This window comes from Mangifera indica, chromosome 6 (genome assembly GCF_011075055.1).
Source record: "Mangifera indica cultivar Alphonso chromosome 6, CATAS_Mindica_2.1, whole genome shotgun sequence".
Classification (NCBI taxonomy): Eukaryota; Viridiplantae; Streptophyta; class Magnoliopsida; order Sapindales; family Anacardiaceae; genus Mangifera; species Mangifera indica.
This window is the reverse complement of record NC_058142.1, coordinates 4,495,149-4,509,663: the sequence shown is the minus strand read 5'-3', so window position 1 is coordinate 4,509,663 and position 14,515 is coordinate 4,495,149. Positions and strand designations below refer to the sequence as shown.

At 32.5% G+C, this 14,515-nt stretch overlaps 2 protein-coding genes across 5 annotated transcripts; both read right to left on the bottom strand.

The window, feature by feature from the left end:
- Positions 1 to 986: 986 nt before the first annotated feature.
- Positions 987 to 5,624, bottom strand: LOC123219340 (uncharacterized membrane protein At1g16860-like). Of its 4 annotated transcripts, none has more exons than XM_044641234.1 (6): positions 5,433 to 5,624; positions 2,592 to 3,565; positions 2,447 to 2,485; positions 2,141 to 2,296; positions 1,706 to 1,917; positions 987 to 1,550 (listed from the first exon to the last, which is right to left on the bottom strand). In XM_044641234.1, the coding sequence occupies exons 2-6, from the start codon at positions 3,483 to 3,485 to the stop codon at positions 1,358 to 1,360; spliced, it is 1,494 nt and encodes a 497-aa protein (XP_044497169.1). In that variant the 5' UTR covers positions 3,486 to 3,565; positions 5,433 to 5,624; the 3' UTR covers positions 987 to 1,357. The 4 variants fall into 4 exon arrangements, with proteins under 4 accessions (XP_044497169.1, XP_044497170.1, XP_044497171.1 ...); XM_044641235.1 differs by lacking the exon at positions 5,433 to 5,624 and adding an exon at positions 5,236 to 5,350; XM_044641236.1 differs by lacking the exon at positions 5,433 to 5,624 and adding an exon at positions 5,282 to 5,299.
- A 2,850-nt stretch (positions 5,625 to 8,474) lies between these two features.
- On the bottom strand, positions 8,475 to 14,052 carry LOC123219346 (uncharacterized membrane protein At1g16860-like). The gene is made up of 5 exons (XM_044641248.1): positions 13,850 to 14,052; positions 12,039 to 12,981; positions 10,065 to 10,220; positions 9,369 to 9,580; positions 8,475 to 9,142 (listed from the first exon to the last, which is right to left on the bottom strand). The coding sequence occupies exons 2-5, from the start codon at positions 12,921 to 12,923 to the stop codon at positions 8,950 to 8,952; spliced, it is 1,446 nt and encodes a 481-aa protein (XP_044497183.1). The 5' UTR covers positions 12,924 to 12,981; positions 13,850 to 14,052; the 3' UTR covers positions 8,475 to 8,949.
- Positions 14,053 to 14,515: the final 463 nt, after the last annotated feature.

Genomic DNA, 14,515 nt, shown 5'->3' with positions numbered 1-14,515 from the left:
CTCACGACAAGGGGGTAATGAGAGTTCCACTTGGAATCAATATTAAAATAAGAAGTGAATCGCGAAGAAGAAGCCCAGAAGAAATCAGCGATCAAAGCAAACCCTAGAATCACCGTAAAAATCAGCAACACTACCCGAGCCGGTGAAATGGACTTGGCTACTCCGCCTCCTCCTGCAGCTGAAGGGCGGACCATCTCCAAATTCTAATGCATCAAAGTCTGCAATATCGATTGATGGGCATAGAGATACAGAGATTTGAACTTTCAAAAATTTTGGTTGATATCTTGAAACATTACAATTACATAGTTGGGCATTTTAGTTGCTTCATTCTTTCCTTTCTTGTTTTCTTTCTTTCTCTTTTTTCGTTTCTTAGCGGTCGAAAAACACTCAGAGAGACGCAGAAATTGTTGACGAATTAGAGGATCGAAGTGAATGAAAATAAGATATTAATATAACAAAATCCTCAAACCGCCCAACAGAAAAGGGAACAACTAGCCTTTGCTTTAACTGAAAATGAGTTTGAGGTGAGTCATAGGATAACCAGAACAATAACTCGCTGGATGATGGTGAATTAGGAGGGCCCATAGTTCAAAGGAAAAGAAGAAAGCGAAAACAGTAGTGAAAGATTGGAGCTGTGAGAAGATGTGAAGGGTAAATGAAATAGTAAGAGATTCTGGTCTCAAAGAAGAAATGGCCGAAATCAATAAAGAAGGTGAAGAGGGCAAGGTGACAATGACAAAAGGTAAGACTTGTTAATAAGTTCAGAGATAAAACTTCTCCCTCAACGTCTTCAACACCATTGATAAGACTTGCCAATGAGGTAGAATTACAAGACACAATTTTGATAAATTATAAGCATACATCAAAGGAAAGTAGTACGTAGGACAGGAGGAATTAGAAGCAAGTCTTGTGGCAAGGTTCCTGCTCAGACATAAGTAGTCCCATATAAATTGCAATTTGCATCAACAAGCTATTACTTGTACAAATTTCAAGTAGAAACTACAGATTGCATTTGAAGACAATATGCTTGATAACTCATAACACATCTTTTCTTTGGTTCTATTTAACATAACAACAATCTGCTCACACATTTATTTCCCATTGGCTCGACCAAACCCTCCTCACAAAAGCCATCACACCCTAAAAAAACGAAAAATAAAAGGGGAAGAAACCTGAAGAGCTATACAAGAAGTTAATATGAGAGAACATGACCGCTAACTGGGTATTCAAGCATTGAAATCACCCGTCACTCCTTAATGCTACCACTTTTACTATCCCCACCATCAAATATTAATAGACAAAAAGAAAGAAGAAAAGAATATATCTTAAGGAAAAATAAAAGAAAAAGCTTACAATACTAAACTGGTATAACATCATTCTTTGAAGCATCTTCACATCTCAATACAATACCATCAAGGTTAGCTGGAACAATACATTTGGCCCATTGGCATCCTGTTGAGACGGGTTCAGGTGGAGGGACAATCATAAGCACATTGTCGTTCCTTTGAACAACTCCCATTACACTAACAGTGCTTCCTTCTTTGATATACCTATAAAATGAATACATACCAACTTATTTGATTAATACAAATTGCTTGGACAGTATATCGCCCCCTTCCAACACAAACGTAGGAAAAAAAAAGAAAGTTCCAGATATGAATCAATATTTAGTGTAAAATGATGATATTTAAGAGATCATTTTTACCCTTCTTTCAATTGCATTACACGGTCTTCACTTGAAAGGTTCCTCTCTGCCAGCCATCCGATGAACTCAGGAGATAACTCTTCTTTAGCTGGATTAACATCTATGACAAAGGAGTCATCAACATAAGGTGTCACCCTTGCTCCATACCCAGTTTTAACCAATGCTCTTAACCCAGACTGGAAATCAGAGATGTAGAAGTCAACTGCACGCCTCTGTAAAATGAGATACAAGAGAATTACATCAAAAGTGTGAACTGCAGTAGCTAAAGTGAAAGGTTTTTTCCCTAAGCAGACGACGGATCCTTGATAATGCCATACAAGCAGCCTTCCTTAGATCAGGTTCTAGTCAACAGAAACTCTAAAAAATAACTCAGGAAGTGGCTATTAATGTACTTTGCACACGTAAAATTACCATTTCAAATTTTCAATTACTCACTTCTAATGATCTGAGCCCCCAAGTAAAACGACAATGTGTAGGGTTGGCAGCTTTTGAATCCCATCCTCGATACTCATACAAACTTGTGGATGTATATATGCATCTGGGAACTTTTTGGAATGATGACTCAAGAGGCACATTACCGCAGGTGACAACCTTCAAAAACATAACTAATGTTTTAGATAAACGTCATTTGAACATTTGCAAAACGAGTTACAACCATGAAAACAAGCTTACTAAACGTGCTTGAAAATATACTTTAGTCAAAATCATAAGTAAACAATCAAATGGCATGGCATTACATACAGGATATATGTTCTCACAGTCACAGTGAACCCTTTGCAACTACATTGATACAAGTCACATGATCAGAAAAATAGTATAAAAATATAAATGCAGATACAAGTGCAGCAGACAATGCAAGCAGTCGATCATAACAATATTTGCATACCCCAGAGATCTTCACAAATTGACCATTCTTGGCATTTCTAAGTTTGGCATCAGGATAACGAGCTATATAACCAATAATAGCATTTCTTCCCCACCAAGAATTCCAGCCAAATAAAGCAGCAACAGCACAAAAAAGAACCACCACAACAATGAGAAGAATGGCATTATGCACTGCGCCGAGAATAAAACCACCAGCAATAAAGCCCATGACAAAAAGCAGAATCAAGGACCACATTATTGGCTTGGGGAAATTCCTCTTGAAGGAAAAGTCTTCATCTTGGCTAAGAACAGTCACAGCCTGATTATGAGCAACTGAGCTCGGTATTTTCATTGATCCCATAGAATCCAAAGGACCAGATACCTTCCTAGGGGCCCCAGATGAATTTAGTGGACCTGAAGAGATGGGTCCTGACGTAATGAGACCAGTTGCAGGGAGAACAGGAGGAAGGGGGCCAGAGTTTTGGCGGCCACTTGGTGTTACTCCACCCGATTGAGGGCCTGAAGATTTCTTTACAGGCTCCCCATGTTTATTAAGCGGTCCAGAGTTTGACTTCTTTAACGAAGTCGAAGCAGACATCCCTCCAGATGATACAGGACCAGATGTGAAACCAGCCCGAGAAGATGCATTAGGCATAAGTGGACCTGAATGTGAAGCAGCACCTCCAAAAGATCCAGTCCTTGAAGGAGCACTATTTATAGGTCCAGATTTTCTAGACTTGGAACCATCAACAGGGATATCAAACATTTTCCCTAATTCTCCAGATTTCTTGATATCACCACCTGTATAAGGCATGGCTACTGAGCTCATTGTTGGTGTCCTTTCTTTTGGCTGCTCAGGCCGGCCTGATACATAAAGGCCATTGCTGAGTTGATGAGATGGGAATCTAGAACCCATCTATCTTCTATAAGAGACTGCCCAGAATACTACACACTACACACTACTAGCAGTACAGTGATGAGATTTTCACAGCCCACCTAAAAACAGAAAATAGCATAGGAGTCAGAAGCAATATTCATCAACAGAAAGTATTATAATGAACTCTTAATAAGAAAATTTCTGCCAGTTCTCCATTAAAAGGAAATGATACAAGGAACCTGATACCCTACACAAGTGTATAGAGCTGTATAATTTAAAAAAAAAAAAAAACCTTATTCATCTAGTTAATAGTAGTGCCATTGCAGCAACCGGACGAGACAAAGAAACAACACCAACACTTTAGATGGTTAATTTCATATCAGACTTTTGATAGAGCAAATGAAATGGGTGGTTAATCAAGTAGATTTAAGATAATCTGAGAAACACAATGCGGCATAATCTCAACCAATATCTAATTGCAAAGTTCAAATAAAAACTAGCTCCAAAATGAATCTAAAACTATAAAAATAAATTTCCTACTAAAGTGAAGAACTTACTAACATTGTTGAACAAACTTGATGAAGCTAACATATGCAGATACAGTATTTTGAAAATCAGATTACTCTAATGGCACATCCAAATGAAAACATAAAACAGTTAATAGCAAAGGAATGAAGAACAATAAATGAATTGATAGCACAAATACAACTTTCTAAATTTTTAATGTGTCTTAATTCCATATCTAAATACCCAGCAACACCATGAACTACAGCAAGGACTGGGAGTTGAGAAAGTTGCTTGATTTTCTCTTTCTCTACAATTTAAGCAACAAAATATTTCCAAAAGTCAAGTTACCTAAATATTAGAAATATTGCAAATTAAAGTTATTTGTAATTGCAAGAGAAGAACATCACAGTCCAATCAGGAAATATTTGAAACTGGTACAATTTACTGTCTAGAAAAGCAAATTCAACAAATAAATTATGTCAGGCAATATACAGCAGTTTTTAACTGTGCACCTAGAATTGATGAGCTTGTCCAGACTAAAAATTTGCAATTTCAAACTTTGAGTATCCTTTCTACCCCATTATTTCTATGCAACTAAAAGAAAGTAGGATCACTTGATTAGAGAAAACCAGAGCTTTAGAACAAAGAAAAAAAATTACATTTGAAAAAGAATATCATTATAGTCTAATCCAAAAGAAGTCAAAACATAAATAGATAGGCTTCATATCCACAGAAACAGAATCAATCTACCCTCAATTACCATTTCAATCAAACTCCTAAAGGGATTGAGATCTAACAATTTACTTTCATTTGAGCAGAAATCCAAGTTTCAGTACTTGAAAGTACTTCCCGTATCTGGTTATTACTCCACTATCAAACCAGCAAAAAGAATAAATGTCTGATGAGATCAAAAACTTCCATGTAAGGAAGGTTTCACAAAAAAAGCAACATTTGTGCACATCTCACAAGTTACAACTACAGAAACAAAATCAATAGCAAATCAAACAAACTAAGCATACCCACATCACCATTTTGACAAGAACTCATTGACAAAAAAACAAGATCTACAACTAACAAGTAGATTTTTCAAGTTCAGGAGATTAACTAAACATAAAAAATCAACATTTCCCCTAGATTAGACCTTCTAAATTCCTTGACTTATCCAAAAATTTCCCCAGAAAAAAGCAAAAAAAAAAAAAAAAGTTGAACAAAAGCATGAGCAAGCACCAAAAACTTCCATTTCCACAAAGATTCAACATTGAAAGAATAACCATTAAAGGACCTTAAAGGAGCAATTTTTCAGGCGAATTGGAGAAACTAAAGCGTACCCAGATGACCACTAATTCTGAGTAAAACCCAAAAAAAAGGGAAAGATCTAAAGAAAGAAGCAGAGATTTGAGGTGGGTTCAAAGCTAAATAGCAGAGTAGGCATAGAGTAAAGGACAAAATGGGAATTAAAGAAAATACAAACAAACTGACCTGTAAAAGTAGTTTCAGTTTGTGTAGTAGCATTAGTGACAGCAGAAGACACAACAACTGAAGAAGAAGAAGAAGAAATCTCAAGATTTGAAGACATACTAACAAAGTAGTTAAAGTAAGCCGCACAAACAGAAACAAACAAAAACATGAAATCTGTCGCGGTTGCTGTCAATGTTTTAGTCTTTGATTCTCTCACCAAAAAAATAAAAAAAACATATATATATATATAAAGTGATAATTTCTCTCTCTAAAAGTTAAACAAATAAACGAGTTAAATATGTTGAGGAAAAATATAATAGCAAAAGTTAAACAAATTCTTTTAAAGTTTTAAACTATAAGTGGACTCCAATTCAATTGTTAGGTCAGCTTATTCAAGCTTGAAATGAACAGGTATAAATAGAGTTTGAGTTTAAACCACAGATATTTTCAGTTAGTTAGGCTCATGAGAGACTCATTTATACAAATAAAATATAATAAAATTATATATATAATTAATAAATATAAATTATGTATAAATAATAATATATTATTGTACGTATATTTAGTAGGTTTAGAAAATCAGGGAGATGTTCATGTAAGGGAATTAAATTAGGCCATACAATTGGGAATTCAAAATTAAGATAAGAAATTGATTTAAACAAGGCACCATGTCAAATTTTACATAGAATATAAAATGGAAAGACCAAGTTCGTGTTTTCTCTAGTGGGAGACAACAATTAATGTTGAAATACCCATGTTATCAGCAGACTTGTTCAAATATAATCGCCCACTTTTTATTTTATTTATGAGTAATGTTATATGCTTATAATTTTAATATATAATTTAGATATAAAGATGATATATTATTGTATAATTATGTATTATTTTATTTTTAATTTAAAATCATTCAATCACATGATAATATATCATTTATATACTTAAATTATATATCAAAATTATATATATAATTTTATTTTATATATATATATAGAGAGAGAGAGGGAGAGAGAGTTTTATATATATATATATATATATATATATATTCTTTGTTTCCTTATTTTTCAAGTTTTCAGCTGCCTTTAATTGAATGATTATATTCCATTGGTAGCTTGATATTGCTAATTTGTTCTTATCTCAAGAAATAGAATCTATTCCAATTTGAGAATTTATTGTGGTTCGTGATATTGCTAATTTGCTCTAAGTAATTTAATAATATAATAAAATTATAAATATCTATTTTGAGTATATAAATAAATATATATTTAATATATATTATCATATAATTAAGTGATTCTAAATAAAAAATAAAATAAGATTCAGTCATACGATAACACATAATATTATTTTTAGTAATGTTACTCCTATTATTATCATTTCCAAATCTATTAAATATCCTCTATTTAATTAGTTGTTTGATATTTGTAATGGGATTTTAAATATTTTTTTTAAATATATTTTATTGAACCGACACAATTAAATATATAGATAATATAAAATTATATAATTTAGTATTATTTTATATTTAATTCAAAAGTATTAAATTATATAATAATATATTATTTATATATTAAATTATGTATTCAAAAAAATATACATATAATTTTATTGTATTAAGAGGGTGTTTAATAATTTAATTTTTAAATATTATTTTATAATTATAACATAAATTAAGATATTAGTGTTTAAGATAAGATATATTTAAAATTTTGGTGAATTTTCGTATAAGAAATTATTTCTAAAATTTGAGTGAAGTGTCTGGTAGGAAATTATTGTATATAGGTAAATCCAAGTAAGGGGTAGTATGGTAAATGTATAAGATATTTTAAGATTGAAGATGAAAAAGACTTTCGAGTGCGAGTTAACGGTCAAGATTGAATAGTAAGATTGTGTTTGTGTTATGTATATATAAACACGGGTAGTATTATGTATATAATTTTTATATATAAATAAAAAAAAGTTATTATATAATTAAATAAATAAAAATTAAAAATAAATTAATATTTAATTATGTTATTGTTTATGTAAAAAATTATGAATATAGTTTTATTGTATAAGTATATGGTTTTAAAATCAATAAAACTATATGTATTTATTTTAAATACACAAATATATATATATTTAAAATATATTATCATATAATTAGATACTTTTAAATTAAAGATAAAATAATAACTGATTATATGATAACATATATAAAATATATACTAATTTATATAATCAAAATGCATTAATGTAGTATTACTCTTTTAAAATTGAAGTGAAAATGTTTACTTGAAGAAACACTTAACAAGTTTCATTAACTTTCTTTAATCATTATCGTAGACCCTCTTGTTTTTAAGATAGGCAGGGATGTCTTACAACACATGATATTTATCATTTTCTTTTTTTTTTTTAATTTAAATAAGAAACCCCATCTGAATCAAATTATTTTTTCAAAACAAAATCAATCATATCGAATAAAATAAATTTTAAATCTAATAACCGATTTTACAATCACTAAATCAGATAAATAAAAAATTTAATTTTGATATATCACAAAAAAAAAATTTGAACTTATATCCCCTTACTTATGTTATATATAAAAAGAAAAACTAATTATAATAATTTTCCTTTTTTTTTTTTCAACCAATTGTTATTTATTTTCATTTTTGAGTTAATTTTGATAAATCTCCCGGACAAAATAGATTTTGAATTACCGTTTTTCAAGAATGGATAAAATTAACATTTCTTTCCTTTGTGAAAATTGGCCCTTTTCTCTTCTAAATTCATTTCCTTGTGTTAATATGAACTTTTCCACTGCAGCCAGAAGATCAAAAGGGTGAAAAATGAAATGCATATTCATTCTTACAGTGATCTCAATATTTTGAATAACATAAACTTGGCAGAAAAAAGAAACCCTTCATGGAGAAGTGATCAAACTTAACATTCAACTTGGCACAATTGACTTGCTACTTCTGTGATATTCCAGATTTTCCCCATATTTACAGTCCTTTGACATTTTACACAATCACAATAGCTTTTTGAAGCAAACAGACACACCATTCTGTAACAGTTATCTAGCAATGGAAAACAGAATCAAAATAATGCCTCTGTAAATACACATAGAAATCAAATAAATGGTGTACAGACTGAACCAAATATAACACAGAAAGAAAAAGCTACGTTGACAGAATTTTGAGCATTTAACAGGGGTTTTACACTTTCAGTTGCAAGTGGAAGTGTAAAACACATCTAGTAACTTGTAACATTTCCCCAATCTACTCAAACAAGCAAATATTCCCCACTAAATCAAGCCGGCCCCATTAAAAAAGCTTTGAGGAACTAAATAATGGAAATGAAATCGCCAAAACTATACAAAAAGTTTATGAAAAGAAAAAAGGAAGATTGAAAAAAAATGACAAACCCAACACCTTAAGCCATAACACTAATGGTCACTTATCACTACAAAACCACACACCACCATCAAATTTGTGGAGGGAACTAATTTTTCCAGCACAGTAAACATATAAAGAAGTTTGAGATGCATATACACTACTTACTAGACAGGGATGACATCATTATTTGATGTATCTTCAAATCTCAATATGATACCTTCAAGGCTTGTTGGAAAGATACACTTGCTCCATTGAAATCCAGTCGCTATCGGCTCTGGTGGAGGGATGATCATAAGCACATTGTCATTTCTTTGTACAATTCCCATTACACTAACTGTGCTACCTTCTTTGATATACCTACAAAAGCAGTAGTCCCAGTTTCCATGAGATTAACTAAGAAATCTTAAACGATCTTATAGGCTGATAAATGCTGCAAGACTCTTTATCATCGACTTATTACATTGAAAATATGGAATTCCCTGCAAAAGAACTAGTGTATTTTGCAAAGCTAACACCTTAGCACACATGCGGTAATCAAATAACTAGGATAAACTTGATAGTTGAAAGGCAGAGAGTATCTTACCCTTCTTTCAATCGGATCATACGATCATCACTTGAAAGATTTTTCTTTCCCAACCACCTGACAAACTCTGGTGACATGTCTTTGTTTTCTGGTTTAATATCAATAACAACAGAGTCATCAACAAATGGAGCTACCCTTGCACCGTTTCCAGTCTTAACCAGTGCTCTCAACCCAGACTGGAAATCAGAGATGTAGAAGTCCACCACGTGCCTCTGTCAAACAACACAAAGATTTTCTATTAGACATGAGCTTAGAAATCTTAAGGTTAAGTCCTTTGGTTTGAACAAAGAGGACAGCAAACAAACCCCTTAGCAACCAAGCATCTATAAGTTTCCAGACTATCAAGCTTGCAAAGACTGATAATACTCCTGCTTTAGAACTTAGTAAAAGTCGAGGGATTTATTAAGGGTATCAAAAGAAAATCTCAGGGGTAGGATTACTGTTGCTCAATGAAACATAAGATGTTTCTGAACGAAGGAGTGTAAGGTTCATGCTTCATGACAGATCCGTAACAAGAGATGGCTACTCACATAGTATCCAACAAGTCGATCAAAACTTAAATTGAGAGGGTAATCACATCAAACAATTTTTTCTCTAGAAATAAATGGCCATTTGGAGCATGACCTTTGTATAAGGGGTCCATAATACCAGATCTGTGCTCAAAAAACAAAAAGAAAAAGCTATCAGGTTACTTACATCTAATGACCTCAATCCCCATGTAAAATGACGGTGTTTAGGATTGGCTGGTTTTGAACCCCATGCTCGATACTCGTGTAGACTTGTAGATGTGTAGACACATCTAGGAACTCTTCGGAATGATGATTCAAGGGGCACATTGCCACAGGTAACCACCTTCAAGCAGCAAATAATAATAATAATGTCAAAAGGCATTCAAAAACATTGTCATTTAAGCCTGAGAAAAAGGTCAAAAATCAACATCCACATGAAGAAATTCCATCCACATCATGCCCTGATAGAATCAATTTTCTATAAAAGGAAATTATAGTCCATATCATGTTAAGGATGCGATGTTATATAAGCAACTAACAAATTGTTCCACTAAGAAAGTTATTAAATTATGAAGCTGTGAAGCTGTTATCTAGTTAGCAGGCAATGCTGTTAACTTTAAAAATCATTTAAAAAAGAAATCATAAACGGACTACTCACAAGAAACTAGCTACAAAAAATTTACAAAAACTAGACAGTATACCTGAGTCAACTAACTATCTACATATCCATCAGATTCCACATAGATCTAAGTTAAAGCATCCTACCATTACCTTTTGCTTTCAATTTGAGCAGATATAGGATGAATAAAGATTGTTTTACTTCAGCTTTGTCATGCAACAATAGATAAGCTGAAGCCAATTCTAGAGAAGATATGTTATGAAAAATGCGTATATGCTTTAGCAAGTTCATTTCTTTAGGAAGTCCCTTTTGTCTATTCATTTTATCATCACCAGTGCCCTTCCTTCATTCTCATCCTCTTAGTTCAATCTTTACTTTTCTTACTTTTTTTTTTTTTTTTTTACAATCACCACTGTAAACGCTATAACCATGGGAAATCACTAATGCAGCTGTTCTTAGTATGCTGCTTGTTTAAGTTTCAAATGTTTATGCCAATGATATTTATCCAATGAACATATGCATTACAAAACAGAGTTAATAGAGTTTACTAAGATCATGTCAAGTATAAAAAAAAAGAAAAATACTTACTTTGAATAATATTGGATAAAAAAAAGAAAAACATTTCTTTAGGTAGTTTTCTTTTTTTTTATGCATCACAAAACAAAAGTATACTAAGATCTGTGAATGAAATAATATTACAGGTATACATGTTTTTAATAGAGTTTACTAATATGTTCATTTGAATAATATTGTTACTAATCCATTCTAATTCACATCACAAAGTTTTGCTTACAGGAAGAGGAGAAAATATACAGTAAATTTTAGGGGATGTTTACATCACGTCAAGTATAAAAAAAAAGAAAAATACTTACTACCTGCCAATTCCAAAGTTGAAAAAATGGTTCACTTTCTAGAAGGAAGCTAATAATGGCACAATATTAAAACAGATGAACTAATAGTAATTAAAGGTGCTAGACAACAAGTTTTAAGTCATGCAAACAAAATAAAGATAGATAAAAACTGGTCTTCTTCTTCTTCTTCTATTTGGACTTCTACCACAATGTTGACCATATAGAGTATTAGTTAGGTACTTGTTTGGTTATTAATGTGACTTAGTGTTATGCTTTAGCATCATCTATCAGATGGTTCCATTTTCATTCCTTCGTATAGTTCTCCACAATGAAAAATTTTAAGAAGCATTTCCTTCAATAATTAAATTCAAATTCAAAAAATTCATGTTAAAGTTTATTTAGAAAATTACGGTTTTATTTATTAGTTACAAATTGCTAGCAATTTCTTATAGCAGAAATCTGTCCTAAGAGATTTGTAAGATGTAAATGATTAGATGCTTATAGAAAAGCTATTCATGAAAGTCTCCGAATCATTCTATACTTTCTATTTAGCCATGCTTGTTGAGCTCTTCCATTTCTACCACTAAACTTATCAGTTCTCTGTAGGCCTACAAAATTGTGCATGCTTAAAATGCAAAAGTAGCAAATAAAGAAAAAATGGATTTCTGTGAGCAGAAATTAAGATACATACCCCAGTAACCTTCACCAATTGCCCATTCTTGGCAGTTCTGAGATCAGCATCAGGATAATGAGCAATGAAATCGGTGATAGCTCTTCTCCCCCAACATGAATTCCAAACAAATATAGATGCAACAGCACTGAAAAGAACCACTATAACAATAAGGAGAATGGGATTGCGAACTGCTCCAAGAATAAAACCACCAGCAATGAACCCCATCAGAAATATCAGAATCACCAACCATAATACTGGCTTTGGAAAGTTCTTCCTGAAGGAAAAGTCATCATCTTGACTAATTGTGGTAACAACCAGATTATTTGCAATGGAGGAACTGTGCGTTTTGAATGATCCTCCATGATCTAAAGAACCAGATAATTTCCGAGGGGCCCCGGACGAATTAAGAGGGCCTGAAGAAATGGGTCCAGATGTAATGAGACCTGTAGCAGGGAGATTTGGTGGAATAGGGCCAGAGTTCTGCCGTGTAACTCCACCAGATTGAGGACCAGATGACTTCTTTAAAGGTTCCCCATGCTTATTCAATGGTCCAGAGTTCGTCTTCTTCATTGAAGTTGAACCAGACATGCCCCCAGATATAGGACCAGAGACATTATAGCCAGACCGAGCAGCAGCATTAGGAATTGACCCAGAATGTGTAGCAGCCCCACCAAAGGATCCAGTCCTTGAAGGAGCACCAGTAATAGGCCCTGATTTCCTAGATTTAGAACCATCCATAGGGATATCAAACATTTTACCCAGTTCTCCAGACTTCTTAATATCACCACCAGTATAGGGCATCGCCACTGAGCTCATTGTTGGAGTCTTTTCCTTAGGCTGCTCAGGCCGACCTGATACATAAAGGCCACTGCTGAGCTTATGAGATGGGTATCTGGAACCCATCGAGGCTCTTCACAATAACTGAAATTAAGAAACCCCGCAAAGAATTCCTAGTCCTGATCTGAAAAAGACACATGTCAAAGTGTGTCAAAGTATTATAGAACAAGAAGTTGGTCATAAAGAACATTCATCAACAATTAAAATTCTAATTCACAGACTGCCGTAATCAAGGCCAAGCCAAACGAAATCTAGAAAATGATAAAAGTATATAATGCTCAGAACTTGAGCTAGCAACCAATAATTCACAGAGTACAACCGCAATAATTCTAGATATCATCTCCAATTTCCAACTAAGCTAAAAAAAGGTAGGATTCCCAGTCAGATTGTTATTGGCAAAAGCAGAATTTAGTAAGCCGCAAACTAAAAACTCAGAGTGATATGCCAAAATAAGAGAGCTTTATTCCTATCAAAGCGACCTAAGTGAAGCCTTTTCCATAATACAGAGTTTAAGTCTACCAAAATTCTCAATAAATCAATTGAAACTAAATAACAAAACCAAAAATGTCCAGATTTAAAATGAAAAACAACAAACGATCTACAAATTGCAACCATAAATAAACAAGTAAAACAATGGAAAAAAACAAAAGTAAATTATTAAAAACCTCTTTACCCAGTACCCAATCAGGAATCTCACTATAAAATTTATCCTTTTAAGGCCTAAACAATCAAAATAAAACACACTAAACATTCAAACTTCCCTTATTTCCCCTGGATCAATTTCCAACTCATTCCCTCTAGTTCGTTTCACTTAATCTTTCTCACTAACCCAACAAGCCTCCCTCCCTCAACTCACATTCCCCTCCCAAAATTTCCTCCATGCCAAAGATAAAAAAAAAAAAAAAAAAACCCAGAAAGGACATCAAAACAAACAACTTGGAAAACAAAAACGCAAAGAATGAGCGAAAAACAGAGAGCTCAGTTGAGAATACCTGAAAATAAAACGTGGAATTAGTTGAATGAATGAAACTGAAGTAATACTAGTAAAAAGTGAAGCAACAGTAATTAAAATGAGATCGCATCTGCAAATGTCTCTCTCTCTCTCTCTGCGTTTTCTCTTCAAAGAGCCGCAACAACTGGTGGGTTGTCTCTACCTGCAAATGAAACAAAACACCCACTAAACAATCAATTATTAATATTATCATAAATTAATAAATAAATAAATAAAACTGAGATTTAATTTTTATTTTCATTATAATATTGAAATGAAAATTCACCTTTCACTTCTCACTCTCAAATTATACCAAGAAATTCAGAGTGAGTAAGGTTATGGATTGTGTCAAATGTCAGAATTGTCCCTGCGCCGCTTCTGTTATTTTTTTCTTCTGTTTTAAAATTTGTAATAATAATAATAATAATAATGGCAATAAAATTACTGTTGATTTGAAAGTATTTCTGGAAGTTTCTTCGTTTAGAAAAATTGGGAAAGTATATCATTTTTTGGATATAATATAGGAAAAATCAAATCTAGATTTATGTATCAATATATAATTTTGTAAAATTTTACACATTTACAGCATGAAACCTGTAAATTTTTGAAAATTAAAAAAGTGGAAAGAAGACAAGGGAATTAATTGTGAGGAAGATGAGAAAGGGAA

Excerpts from the sequence above, each read along its gene's own strand:
- LOC123219340 (XM_044641234.1), bottom strand. The coding sequence starts at position 3,485 with ATGGGTTCTAGATTCCCATCTCATCAACTCAGCAATGGCCTTTATGTA. Across the intron at positions 2,486-2,591 it reads AATTTGTGAAGATCTCTGGG|TTGCAAAGGGTTCACTGTGA; the intron begins GTATGCAAATAT and ends GTATCAATGTAG. Across the intron at positions 2,297-2,446 it reads ACTGTGAGAACATATATCCT|GTTGTCACCTGCGGTAATGT; the intron begins GTATGTAATGCC and ends ATGTTTTTGAAG.
- LOC123219346 (XM_044641248.1), bottom strand. The coding sequence starts at position 12,923 with ATGGGTTCCAGATACCCATCTCATAAGCTCAGCAGTGGCCTTTATGTA. Across the intron at positions 10,221-12,038 it reads AATTGGTGAAGGTTACTGGG|GTGGTTACCTGTGGCAATGT; the intron begins GTATGTATCTTA and ends TGCTGCTTGAAG. Across the intron at positions 9,143-9,368 it reads ATGATCCGATTGAAAGAAGG|GTATATCAAAGAAGGTAGCA; the intron begins GTAAGATACTCT and ends CTGCTTTTGTAG.